Consider the following 14,810-nt stretch of genomic DNA (forward strand, 5'->3'; position numbering starts at 1 on the left):
CCTCCCCCTCCCTGTACAATGACCTCTATATAGATAACACTGACCCATCATTACATCACTAATGACAATAGATGATGTCACAGCTTATCTCCTCCCCCTCCCTGTACAATGACCTCTATATAGATAACACTGATCCGTCATTACATCACTACTGACAATAGATGATGTCACAGCTTATCTCCTCCTCCTTCCTGTACAATGTCCTCTATATAGATAACACTGACCCATCATTACATCACTACTGACAATAGATGATGTCACAGCTTATCTCCTCCCCCTCCCTGTGCAATGACCTCTATATAGATAACACTGACCCGTCATTACATCACTACTGACAATAGATGATGTCACAGTTTATCCTCACTTCCTATCTCCCTATTTTTGTCATATAAATCTCTCCATAGCTCTGAGTTCTCTTCCACTTCTGCATATTGTGACCATGAAGCTGCTGTAAAGCATATACTTTCACATATACAGCTAGTGAGTCATATTAACTAACTGATTCCCTTCTTTTAGCTAAAAACAGTTTTTGTTACATCCACATAAATCAACTTTATGTTATATTTCCTGGCATCAGAAAAGTCTTGTCCTGCCCCACCAGCCACTCCTATCTAGTCCTCCTCCTGCCCCAGGCCTTTTTTCAGCATGTCATGTGATCAGGGAGACATCATCATCACAGCTCCTTTAGCTTCCTAACATTAGCAAACTGTACACTATGCATATATCTGATCACATGAAATCACAGCAGCCTCCATGGATCTCTACTACTAGCCATCCTCCATGGAGTCTGCTGTGATTTCATGTGATCAGATACATGCAAGAGGGAGATGATACAGATGAAACAGGACCTTAGATGATGTCATCCTGGTCACATGACTTTAAGTGCCCAATGATGTAACAGAGCTTTCAATGCTCTCAATGTTCCATACAGAATATCATAGAAGTCAGACCTGCCAATGAATGGCAGGACACTGTGAGTAAATTTTAATGTACATGACTCAATTAGTGTGAATGACTGACATTAGGTTAGTTGCATACAAATTTACAAATTAATTTTTGTACCATAGCAGCCAAGTCTCTTTAAGGCTCCTGGGTAGATCCCAAAGTGTTAATGGTGATTACAGCTATAAACCAGTGAAAGTTTATATATACAGTATATATAATTGAGTATAAGCCGACCCAAAAATAAGTTGAGGAGCCTAATTTTACTACAAAAAAATCTATTGACTTGAGTATAAGCCTAGGGTGGGAAATACATTGGTCACAGCCCCCCTGCCCCATTATATAGCCAGCATTCCCCAGTATATTGCTAGCTCCCTTTCCCAGTATATAGCCTGCCCCTGTAAATAGCCAGCCCCATTCCCCAGTATATAGCCTGCCCCTGCCCCAATATATAGCTTGCCCCCTGCCCCAGTATATAGCCAGCTCCCTTCCCCAATATATAGCCTGCCACTGTAAATAGCCAGCCCCATTCCCCAGTATATAGCCTGCTCTCTTCCCCAGTATATAGCTTGCCCCCTGCCCCAGTATATAGCCAGACCCCTTCCCCAGTATATAGCCTGCCCCTGTAAATAGCCAGCCCCATTCCCCAGTATATAGCTTGCCCCCTGCCCCAGTATATAGCCAGACCCCTTCCCCAGTATATAGCCTGCCCCTGTAAATAGCCAGCCCCATTCCTCAGTATATAGCTTGCCCCCTGCCCCAGTATATAGCCAGACCCCTTCCCCAGTATATAACCAACTCCTCCCCTGCTGGACCTATGACCTCTGAATTATTGCCCTATTATAACCCCCATTTTGCAGCCCATTACTACCACCATTTTTGGATCACAAAAAATTTAGATTACAATGATTTCAACTTCGGGTCCAGTCTGGGTACATGACTGAAACATTCACAAAGTTTGGCCAAACTCTTTAAACCCAAACTTTGATGGATCATCATTACTGTACTGAGGTGGCATCATTAATGAGATCCAGGTTCTTGAGCCGAGGTGGGATAATCACAACAGGATAATAACACACATCTCCCCCCCAGCACATTGTCATCTGCCAGGTTCAGCAGCTAATGAGGTCACCAGGGATCAGAGGTCACTATATAAAGGGGAGAGGGCACGGAGCAGCATCACAGGAGGCATTGTGTATCCGAGAGGTAACTGAGCTCACAACTTTACCTTTTTAATTTCAAAATATTTGAGCTTTGATTTTTGTCAGAAATTCTCCATGATATGTTATCAGGTTATCTGTGGTGTTACATAGGACTGCAGGTCATATCTACTACATGGTCTGTACTCAGAGATATCACTGTGTTATCTGTGGTGTTACATAGGACTGCAGGTCATATCTACTACATGATCTGTACTCAGAGAGATATCACTGTGTTATCTGTGGTGTTACATAGGACTGCAGGTCATATCTACTACATGGTCTGTACTCAGAGATATCACTGTGTTATCTGTGGTGTTACATAGGACTGCAGGACACATCTACTACATGATCTGTACTCAGAGATATCACTGTGTTATCTGTGGTGTTACATAGGACTGCAGGACACATCTACTACATGATCTGTACTCAGAGAGATATCACTGTGTTATCTGTGGTGTTACATAGGACTGCAGGACACATCTACTACATGATCTGTACTCAGAGAGATATCACTGTGTTATCTGTGGTGTTACATAGGACTGCAGGACACATCTACTACATGATCTGTACTCAGAGAGATATCACTGTGTTATCTGTGGTGTTACATAGGACTGCAGGATACATCTACTACATGATCTGTACTCAGAGATATCACTGTGTTATCTGTGGTGTTACATAGGACTGCAGGTCACATCTACTACATGATCTGTACTCAGAGATATCACTGTGTTATCTGTGGTGTTACATAGGACTGCAGGACACATCTACTACATGATCTGTACTCAGAGAGATATCACTGTGTTATCTGTGGTGTTACATAGGACTGCAGGACACATCTACTACATGATCTGTACTCAGAGATATCACTGTGTTATCTGTGGTGTTACATAGGACTGCAGGTCACATCTACTACATGATCTGTACTCAGAGATATCACTGTGTTATCTGTGGTGTTACATAGGACTGCAGGACACATCTACTACATGATCTGTACTCAGAGAGATATCACTGTGTTATCTGTGGTGTTACATAGGACTGCAGGGCACATCTACTACATCATCTGTACTCAGAAATATCACTGTGTTATCTGTGGTGTTACATAGGACTGCAGGACACATCTACTACATGATCTGTACTCAGAGAGATATCACTGTGTTATCTGTGGTGTTACATAGGACTGCAGGACACATCTACTACATGATCTGTACTCAGAGATATCACTGTGTTATCTGTGGTGTTACATAGGACTGCAGGTCACATCTACTACATGATCTGTACTCAGAGAGATATCACTGTGTTATCTGTGGTGTTACATAGGACTGCAGGACACATCTACTACATGATCTGTTCTCAGAGAGATATCACCGTGTTATCTGTGGTGTTACTAACAAGCCCCAAAGCAACTAGCGAAGGGGCTGAGGACTGTAGGGGGTGGTTTCAAGCCTTCTGGTAGGCTGGTGGGGCTTGCCCCTTTACTCCTCCCGTGTGAGGTCACAGGAGGTGGTGTTTGGGGGCGGGTAAGTACCCGCCCGGTGGTTTTATAAAGTCCGAGAGCACGTGGGGGGGCCTCTTTCCTTCTGCCCCCTGGACCGAAGAGGCGAGAAGTCAGAGACACCTCTGCAAATACCCAGCATGGCTTCCCTAGAAGATCTAGTACTCTAGCAAGTGGCCCTGGATGGTTCAGCCATGCTGGATACCCTCCTGCAGCGCCTTGCTGCGGGGTCGGTTCAAGAAGTGGACGTCCCTGAAGAGGACACCCATCTCCTAGGACCGAATCCTCCTGCAGTGGCTTACACCCCGGAGGGTACAGCCACCACCCCCGCCCGGCGGCCTGCCACCCTGTCACCACCACCCACCCAGTGCTCCTCACCTCCTCCACGGGAGCAGCTGGCAGAAGATGGAGGACGTCCCCTGAGGAAGATGAGGCCTCCTGTCCGCCTGAGCCCAGGATCTCCAGCACCAGCCAGGAAGCGCGGCCCGGGCCAGAAGAAGATGGCGTCGCATGGACCATTTGGGACGCCGACTGCACTGAAGGATCTTCGTGGGATCACTGTGTGAAGACCACAAGGGGTAAGCAGTTTGCATCCCCTGCCCTGCACCCCAGTGCTGCTGCCTGCTCCCCTGCCCTGCACCCCTTCATCCCAGCTCTGTTGCCCACTCCCCTGCCCTGCACCCCAACGCTGCTGCCTGCTCCCCTGCCCTGCACCCTTTCATCCCAGCGCTGCTGCTGCCTGCTCCCCTGCCCTGCACCCCTGCGCACCAGCGCTGCTCCCCGCTCCCCAGCGCTGCACCCCAACGCTGCTGCCTGCTCCCCTGCCCTGCACCCCTGCACTCCAGCGCTGCTCCCCGCTCCCCAGCGCTGCACCCCCCGCCCCCGCTCTGCCAGCGCGCCCAGCTCCGGTCACATCACCTCCAGGCCAGGCCGCGGCCTGAGTAGCATGCAGGCCTGCAGCGTGGCCTCCCGAGCACCCGACCGGTATGCGACCCGTCCACCTCCGCGGCGCCCGCCATTCCGCTCCCCCCCCCCCCCTCCCCTCCCCTCCCCCACTGCTCACCTCCCCCACTGCTCACCTTAACTCCCGCGCCAGCCGGAGCCTCACATCCGGCCACACTCCGGTTTGGGCCTTTCACAAGCCCAGGCGCCCTCCTCTCCAGCGATCCTCCTCCTGCTCCTTGCTCATGCGGGGCCGGCCCTCCCCCAGCCTTTACAGCAACTCCTCGGACCCCCCTCGCCGTGCGGCAGGCTTCAGGCCTACTCGGTGCCTAGGCCCGGGCCTTCTGGTAGGCCTCGGGCCTATACTCCCTCAAACCCCGGGCACGCCACCAGGCCTCGGGCCTATACCCCATCTAACCCCGGGTCCGCCACCAGGCCTTGCGCCTTCCCTGCAGTCGGCCGAAGGCCTCGGGCCTACACCCCAGGAAGCCCCAGGCCCCATCCCAGGCCTCGGGCCTACTCCCCAGCCAGCCCCAGCCCCCTCCCCCCTGCTCAGCCGACACCACAGCTCTGGATCCCTGGGCAGCTCCACTTCCCTTCTCCCCTCCTATTCCCCCGAGTCCTCTCTGCATACCCTTGATGCGGTAGAGACCTCTATGCCCACGGTGCACCACAGAGACCGGAGCCACAGATCCCCGTCCTACAAGCAGCAACGGCACAGCAGAATGGACTCCCAGAGGCCATACCGCAGGCGGGCTGCCGATACTGGCTCTGAGCTCCTCTCACCAGGCCGCAGCCGCCATCATCATCATCACGGAGGACGTCGCAGACACTACAGCAGCCCATCGTCACCGGGTTCCAGTGGCCGCGAGGAGGCGCACTCACACACCCGCATCAGTCACCGAGACTACTGACAACGGCACAGAGACTTCCCTCACCGCCTGACCAAGCGCTCCAGGCGGACATCAGCATCCAGCAACTCACCAGGAATCCGAAAACCGTTCCTCAGCTCATCTACAGCCACCGCAGTCCCAGAGGTCATCCCGTCATGGCAGCCAAGGCTCTCAAGCTCCACCTCGCAGCTCTGACATCGTCAAGCAACCACCTCAACGCATCACTTCAGCTTCCGAACATCACCAACTATCTGAACAGGACAAAGCACAGTCTTCTCATCAGGACAAGTCAGCTCCACCAGCGAAGACTTCATCCGGTGAGTTCAGTGGCCTCCCCTCGTGGTCGGCCATTACCTCATCACACAAGAACACAGAGGTCATCACGTCCATTATCTCGTCACACAAGAACACAGAGGTCATCACGTCCATTATCTCATCACACAAGAACACAGAGGTCATCACATCCATTAGATCACTACTCACACAATTAGAAGGCAGTCAGGATACACCTGTGGGCTTAGGGAATTTAGCTAACGCAGGACAGGGTAACACATTTAGGGATCGCAGCCCAGGGACTGCCAGTGCCCGGGGCTGCGCGATCCTCCTTCCGGGAGCCGGGTCCGTGCCTTCTGGCAGGACCCGGCTGTAACACTGAGCATGCGTAATAGATTGAGCATTACACAGGGTAATACATCTGTATTACACTGTGTAAGGTGTAGAATATCTTGAACAGGCAATAACTTAGTAACATTATTGGACCCGCTTGCTGAACGCCGTAAAAACAAACCCGAAAAACTCGATAAAAATGTAAATTTTTCATATAATCTCTTCACAAAAATGTTCTAATACATGATCAAAAAAAAAAAAAAAAAAAAAAAAAAGAGCGCCAAAATGGTATCAATTGGAAAGACAACTCAACATGTAAAAAATAAGCCCTAAACTAGCTCTGTCAACCAAAAAATATTAAAGTTATGTCTCAGAAAAGATGGCGATGCAAAAACAAATGAGATTTCCTCTATATTAGTTTTTTCCAGTAAAATTGTAAATATAAATGAAAAACTATATAAATGAGGTATCACCGTGATCATAGTGATCTGTACGTTATAGATAATATAGTATTGTTAGTGTTCGGTGTACGACCCCCTCCGGAAAAAAAAAAAAAAAAAAAAAAAAAAAAAAAGGAACCAAAATTGACAATTTTCCTTTCACCCATACATTCAAGAGTTAATAAAATCCCATCAATAAGCCAATGACCCACTAAAATGTAGCACGGAAGTTATAGCTCAGTTGGTTGAGGCGCTGTGTCATTATTGTTCATGGACACTGCGGTTTCTAGGTTCAAATCCCAGTCAGAATAATTTTTTATTTGTAAAGTGCATCGCATGTCGCAATAAATACGCCCTTATATGTCCAAATTGCCTAAAAACTAAAAAAATAAAAAAAATGAAAATAAAGATTGTATAGCCAATAAAAAGTGACAATGCATAATCTGCGCTGAATGGCGCAGCTTCCCTTCGATGCCCTGGCGTGTGCCCGTACAGCAGTCACCACCACATATGGGGGATTGCTATACGCGGGGGGGTTTGGGTATCAAATTTTGTGGAGCGTTTTGGTATTTTATCCACTGAGAATTTGTTCATTTTTTGAAAGACACATTAATTTAGCCAAAAATATGTACTTTCATAATTGTATCCGATTTTGTTTTAACGCCCGTAAAACAATTAAAGGGTTAACAAACTTCATAAAAGTTGTTTCACATACACTGAGGGGTGTAGTTTCTATAATAGGATAATTTATGGGGTTTTCCTTTATTTAGTGATTTGAAACCAGAGCAGGTCCCTCAGGATTTTGCGGTTTTTATGAAAATGTAAAAAATCGCACCTAACGTTCAAAGCCCCAGAACATCTTATAAAATCAGAGTATGTATAAAAAACCACGGAGACATAAAGTAAACATTCGGTGAGTGTTGGTTACTAAGTTTGTTTTGCGGTTATGTCGATGTGTGGTCAAAGTAGAACATTTTGAAGTCCGAAAATCGAGAATTTTTTCCAAATTTTCACCAAGTATCTGATTTTCTCTTAAATAAATGCCAAACATTCCACCAACTAACATGAAGTACAAGGGGTCACGAGTAAACAATTTTAAATCACTTGGATATTTTAAAGCGTTTCATAGTTATGTCCACTTATAGGGGCACAGGGCAGATTTGGAAAAATGGCCCGTGTCAGGAAGGGGAAAAGTGGCTTCGGCGTTAAGGGGTTAATGTCAGTGAAGAATATCCTGGGCAGCACATAAGGCACTTCTCACCCCATCCACTGCATCAGGATAACCACCAGCCCACCGCAATGTTGGTTAATGTGGTAGTTTAATTTCTTTCAATCCAGTATTAGCACTGGAGAAGGTCGGGAATGAGGTTTCCCCGGTAGGATGGCCGGTCCCTTATAGAACCGCCAGGCTTAGTTCCCAAAAGGAGCCCGGAAAGTTCAGATTAATCGACCACCTGTCTTTTCCCAAGGGTCCATCGGTCAATGACGCTATATAGGAGGTGGTGGCGGTTTCGTACGTCTCCTTTGATAGGGCGGTGGACTTAGTGCAGAGAAAGATGGAACTGTCCAAAACTCTCCATAACTAGTTACGAGCTTTTGCGGTCTCGGTCCCTGGTTTTGGGTAAATGCAGTAACTTAAAGTCGGTAAAGGATAATCCTGGGTTGCGTAAAAAGGCACATCTCACCCCGGATAACTAGTCCCTTGCAGGAAGTCTTGTGGGTTTTGCAGGTATGTCTTCGAGTAGTTAATAGGTCAGGCATCCTATTCACAGCTGCTTTACAGAGAGCAAGGAAAGTCCTGGTTATCAAAAATACCTGATGTCCCTGGGAGGAGTGACGTATAGGCATGAGAATCTGCGGGGGATAACCACCATCCCTTATTATGCGACGGGGTCCATCTCAATGCCATTGAGGTGTATATTTTTCAAATATTTTCCTTCTCGGCCTGCAGGAGCAGGCTGAGAAGGCCATGGCCTTGGTCCGTGTGGGGGGTCGCAGCCGGTGGTAGGAGGGAGGAGGCTGCTCCGTGGCGGAAGTTACACAGGCCCTAAGGCGCTGGAAGATGCCCACATGCCGGCTGCAGGGACGCAGCCGCCATTTCGGGCGAAGTTGGTTCTCAAGATTTTGAAGATGCCAAGCGGGCCTAGCAAGTTGGGAAATGTTTTAATTTATAACGTTATTTAATTATTTATCTTAGTTGTTAATAAACGCTGTGGCCTTCCCACATTACCCAAACATTTAGTTTCCCGGTCTGTTTATGGGTGGTTAGTCTAGGTACACGGTCAAGTACCAAACGGTTGGGTGGTTAGTGTAGGTACACGGTCAAGTACCAGGCGGTTGGGTGGTTAGTCTAGGTACACGGTCAAGTACCAGACGGTTGGGTGGTTAGTGTAGGTACACGGTCAAGTACCAGACGGTTGGGTGGTTAGTCTAGGTACACGGTCAAGTACCAGACGGTTGGGTGGTTAGTCTAGGTACACGGTCAAGTACCAGACGGATGGAAGGTTTATCAAAGTACAAGGTCAAGAACCAGACGGATGGAAGGTTTATCAAAGTACAAGGTCAAGTACCAGACGGTTGGATGGTTTATCAAGGTACACGGTCAAGTACCAGACGGTTGGATGGTTGATCAAGGTGCAAGGTCAAATACCAAACGGTTGGATGGTTGATCAAGGTACAAGGTCAAGTACCAAACGGTTGGATGGTTGATCAAGGTACGGGGTCAAGTACCAAACGGTTGGATGGTTGATCAAGGTACAGGGGCAAGTACCAAATTTAAGGTTTGGGTTTGTTAATCCCTGCAGTCTAACAAGCCCCAAAGCAACTAGCGAAGGGGCTGAGGACTGTAGGGGGTGGTTTCAAGCCTTCTGGTAGGCTGGTGGGGCTTGCCCCTTTACTCCTCCCGTGTGAGGTCACAGGAGGTGGTGTTTGGGGGCGGGTAAGTACCCGCCCGGTGGTTTTATAAAGTCCGAGAGCACGTGGGGGGGCCTCTTTCCTTCTGCCCCCTGGACCGAAGAGGCGAGAAGTCACCCTCCCACCCTGCCCTCAGAATTATTTCTTTTCAGCTCTTCTTTCCTTGGTTCTGGCTGTTTCCTTCTGTTTTCCTACAGTTGTCACAGCGAAGGCGGAAGTTACACAGGCCCTAAGGCGCTGGAAGATGCCCACATGCCGGCTGCAGGGACGCAGCCGCCATTTCGGGCGAAGTTGGTTCTCAAGATTTTGAAGATGCCAAGCGGGCCTAGCAAGTTGGGAAATGTTTTAATTTATAACGTTATTTAATTATTTATCTTAGTTGTTAATAAACGCTGTGGCCTTCCCACATTACCCAAACATTTAGTTTCCCGGTCTGTTTATGGGTGGTTAGTCTAGGTACACGGTCAAGTACCAAACGGTTGGGTGGTTAGTGTAGGTACACGGTCAAGTACCAGGCGGTTGGGTGGTTAGTCTAGGTACACGGTCAAGTACCAGACGGTTGGGTGGTTAGTGTAGGTACACGGTCAAGTACCAGACGGTTGGGTGGTTAGTCTAGGTACACGGTCAAGTACCAGACGGTTGGGTGGTTAGTCTAGGTACACGGTCAAGTACCAGACGGATGGAAGGTTTATCAAAGTACAAGGTCAAGAACCAGACGGATGGAAGGTTTATCAAAGTACAAGGTCAAGTACCAGACGGTTGGATGGTTTATCAAGGTACACGGTCAAGTACCAGACGGTTGGATGGTTGATCAAGGTGCAAGGTCAAATACCAAACGGTTGGATGGTTGATCAAGGTACAAGGTCAAGTACCAAACGGTTGGATGGTTGATCAAGGTACGGGGTCAAGTACCAAACGGTTGGATGGTTGATCAAGGTACAGGGGCAAGTACCAAATTTAAGGTTTGGGTTTGTTAATCCCTGCAGTCATAGGACTGCAGGACACATCTTCTACATGATCTGTACTCAGAGAGATATCACTGTGTTATCTGTGGTGTTACATAGGACTGCAGGACACATCTACTACATGATCAGTACTCAGAGATATCACTGTGTTATCTGTGGTGTTACATAGGACTGCAGGACACATCTACTCCGTGATCTGTACTGAGGTATCACTGTGTTATCTGTGGTGTTACATAGGACTGCAGGACACATCTACTACATGATCTGTACTCAGAGAGATATCACTGTGTTATCTGTGGTGTTACATAGGACTGCAGGTCACATCTACTACATGATCTGTACTCAGAGATATCACTGTGTTATCTGTGGTGTTACATAGGACTGCAGGACACATCTACTACATGATCTGTACTCAGAGAGATATCACTGTGTTATCTGTGGTGTTACATAGGACTGCAGGACACATCTACTACATGATCTGTACTCAGAGAGATATCACTGTGTTATCTGTGGTGTTACATAGGACTGCAGGTCACATCTACTACATGATCTGTACTCAGAGAGATATCACTGTGTTATCTGTGGTGTTACATAGGACTGCAGGACACATCTACTACATGATCTGTACTCAGAGAGATATCACTGTGTTATCTGTGGTGTTACATAGGACTGCAGGACACATCTACTACATGATCTGTACTCAGAGATATCACTGTGTTATCTGTAGTGTTACATAGGACTGCAGGACACATCTACTACATGATCTGTACTCAGGGAGATATCACTGTGTTATCTGTGGTGTTACATGGGACTGCAGGACACATCTACTACATGATCTGTACTCAGAGAGATATCACTGTGTTATCTGTGGTGTTACATAGGACTGCAGGTCACATCTACTACATGATCTGTACTCAGAGATATCACTGTGTTATCTGTGGTGTTACATAGGACTGCAGGACACATCTACTACATGATCTGTACTCAGAGATATCACTGTGTTATCTGTGGTGTTACATGGGACTGCAGGACACATCTACTACATGATCTGTACTCAGAGATATCACTGTGTTATCTGTGGTGTTACATAGGACTGCAGGTCACTTCTACTACATGATCTGTACTCAGAGAGATATCACTGTGTTATCTGTGGTGTTACATAGGACTGCAGGACACATCTACTACATGATCTGTACTCAGAGATATCACTGTGTTATCTGTGGTGTTACATAGGACTGCAGGTCACATCTACTACATGATCTGTACTCAGAGATATCACTGTGTTATCTGTGGTGTTACATAGGACTGCAGGACACATCTACTACATGATCTGTACTCAGAGATATCACTGTGTTATCTGTGGTGTTACATGGGACTGCAGGACACATCTACTACATGATCTGTACTCAGAGATATCACTGTGTTATCTGTGGTGTTACATAGGACTGCAGGTCACTTCTACTACATGATCTGTACTCAGAGAGATATCACTGTGTTATCTGTGGTGTTACATAGGACTGCAGGACACATCTACTACATGATCTGTACTCAGAGATATCACTGTGTTATCTGTGGTGTTACATAGGACTGCAGGACACATCTACTACATGATCTGTACTCAGAGATATCACTGTGTTATCTGTGGTGTTACATAGGACTGCAGGACACATCTACTACATGATCTGTACTCAGAGATATCACTGTGTTATCTGTGGTGTTACATAGGACTGCAGGACACATCTACTACATGATCTGTACTCAGAGAGTTAGAGAGAATGGTATGAGTAAACATCATCTCAAACTCTTTCCCCCATCTTCTTCACTACAGAATATTCGGATACTCTTGCTGTTAAAGCCGCAGCACAGCCTCAGCCAGTGGTGTAGCTGAAGGGGTCATGGATGTAGGGGCCAGGTCCTCACAGTGACTTCTCCTTTGTTCCCTTTTAATACTGTAATAAATGAGTCTTAAAATGAGAATTTGTTCATAGAAACAATGTTTTTTAATCTTTCTACCCTTGATTCCACAGATCTCATGGCAAACGATTCCACCACCTTCAATTTTGTATTTGTTGGATTCTCAGGTCTCCAGGAGAAGTTCTACACTTTGTTCGGATCACTCATGTTCTGCGTTTACAGCATCTCACTTTGCGCCAATAGCATTGTCATAGTAATCGTCCTAAAGAAGAAGCAGCTTCACCAACCCATGTACATCATCATCGCCAACCTGGCCTTCTCTGACCTGATCTTTGACACTTCCACCTTGCCCATTATCATCTCCAAATACTGGTTTGGTGCTGAGTCCATCTCCTTCTCCGGCTGCTTCATCCAGATGGGCTTCATCCACTCACTGAACTGTCTTGACTCCTTAACCCTCTTACTAATGGCCTTTGATCGTTACGTGGCCATTTGTAAACCTCTCCGGTACCACGCCATCATCAGTAGTAGGACCTCCATATTCTTATGTTTGGCCGCCTGGTTTGCCGCCACTTCTGTTGGGATTTTTGTCATGACGTGGGGAGTGGTTCTTCCATACTGTGGTCCTAACCGGATCAAACACTTCTACTGCTCTTTGTCGATGGTGGTGGCCCTCTCCTGCGTGGATTCTTTCTCTATCAGGAAGAATGGGCTCTATGCCGGTCTGATAATGCACATGGGCCCGTTCTCACTCATTGTAGTGTCCTATATCATAATACTTATAAACATCTGTGCCATCACCCGACTGGAGAACTGGCAGAAAGCCCTCAACACTTGCATCACCCACTGGTTTGTCATCACCATCTTCTATATTCCCCGAATAGTTGACTATGGCTACCAAGCCTGGGGCATCCCCAACGCTGACATTGCTGCACTCATGATCTGTATCTATAGTTTTGTTCCTCACATGAGCAGCCCCATCATCTTCTGCCTGAGAAACAAAGAGATCAAGAAGAGTCTGGAAAATGGCTGCAGGCAAATGGTTTGTTTTAGGTAATCGTAGACAATTGTCCGTCCGCCCCATGATGTAATAAATGTGATATTTAGAGTATATTTGTTACGTTGACTTATTATCACAGATGAATTACTCTACACAGTTAAATTTGAGGTTTCATTCAGTCTCTGGGTTCATTTTAGTCCCACTCATGAATTTTGGATCGGCGTTGACTTGATCACCTTAAGAAGTTCTACAAAAAGTTGACACTCTTGGATTTTTAGGAATTTTAACTCCAGGCAATCCCGGGGTTCATACAAGATAGGGTCCATAGGTTTGTTCTTAAGTTGAATTTGTATGTAAGTCAAAACTGTATATTCTATAATTGTAGTTCCAGACGAAAAATTTTTTTTGGCAAAGGTGATTGGAGTTTCACATTTTTTTGCTGTAATGGGACCAAGAATTATCAATAAAGCTTCAATACAGACACTTTACAGCTGAGCTTTACAGTCTGGGACTATACTAAAGCATTTAGAGAGCCTCAGCAGAGGTCACAGTGGGCAGAGGGATCCGTCTGTAACTAGGGGTAGTCTGTAAGTTGGGTGTACTTAAGTAGGGGACCGCCTGTAACTCACTTAAAGTTCTATAATGTCAAAGCTGATTTCCTCATTTCCAAGAAACAGTAGTCTATATAGGTAGGATCTCAAGTGTTGCTGTTGGGAAGATGTCCATTGGGCAAGTCAGTGAGGGTCGATGGCCCTAGAACATAGAATGTGGTGGCTCATCATAGCATTTTCTATACAGAACATGCATTTCCCTTGGCTGTAATGGATCCTTTATGTGTTGATTATGATGTGCATCTTGCCAACCAGTGAGTGCACACCATTAGTTGAGTTGATTTGGGGCTTATTTACTAAGGGTCCGTGGACCGCGATTCCGACAGGTTTCCCGAATATTTCCATTTTGCCCTGAATTGCCCCAGGTTTTTGGCGCACGCGATTGGATTGTGGCGCATCGGCACCGGCTTGCATGTAACAGAAATCGGGCGGGTTGTGGCCGTCGGAAAGCCCGATGGATTCAAACAAACCGCAGAATTTAAAAACAGAATTGTGTCGTAAGATCAAGCACTTACATGAACCGGGAAGAAGAAGGTGAACTCTGGTGGATCTCAGTGCAGAAGCGAAACATGCAGGAAATTGGACGCACGACCTTAGTGAATCGCGGCAGCTCCAAATCCTCGTCAGACAACGCACAGTGGGATCGCGACAGGACCGGGTAAGTAAATCTGCCCCATATTGTTATTTCCAGTCCATACATTCCATTATGGAGAAGTAGTTGGAGTAGGAAGACCTGGAGAAACTGACAGTTAAATTGCAATTTTTGAGCCTCTTTTGAGACTTGATGAGCGCAAGACATTAGTTTTTTCAATCCCTAAGATTCATTTTTCTTCCATTCCAAATTACTTTTATCTTTTCAAATTGTCTAAAATTTGAGACATTTTTTGGGC

General features: G+C 46.7%; 1 protein-coding gene across 1 annotated transcript; it reads left to right on the forward strand.

Annotated features, from left to right (window-relative positions):
- Positions 1-928: 928 nt before the first annotated feature.
- Positions 929-13,366, forward strand: LOC140116969 (olfactory receptor 4K3-like). The gene is made up of 2 exons (XM_072133398.1): positions 929-973; positions 12,423-13,366. The coding sequence occupies exons 1-2, from the start codon at positions 961-963 to the stop codon at positions 13,364-13,366; spliced, it is 957 nt and encodes a 318-aa protein (XP_071989499.1). The 5' UTR covers positions 929-960.
- The last annotated feature ends 1,444 nt before the right edge of the window (positions 13,367-14,810 follow it).

The sequence above is a fragment of the Engystomops pustulosus genome, chromosome 2 (genome assembly GCF_040894005.1).
Source record: "Engystomops pustulosus chromosome 2, aEngPut4.maternal, whole genome shotgun sequence".
Lineage (NCBI taxonomy): Eukaryota > Metazoa > Chordata > Amphibia > Anura > Leptodactylidae > Engystomops > Engystomops pustulosus.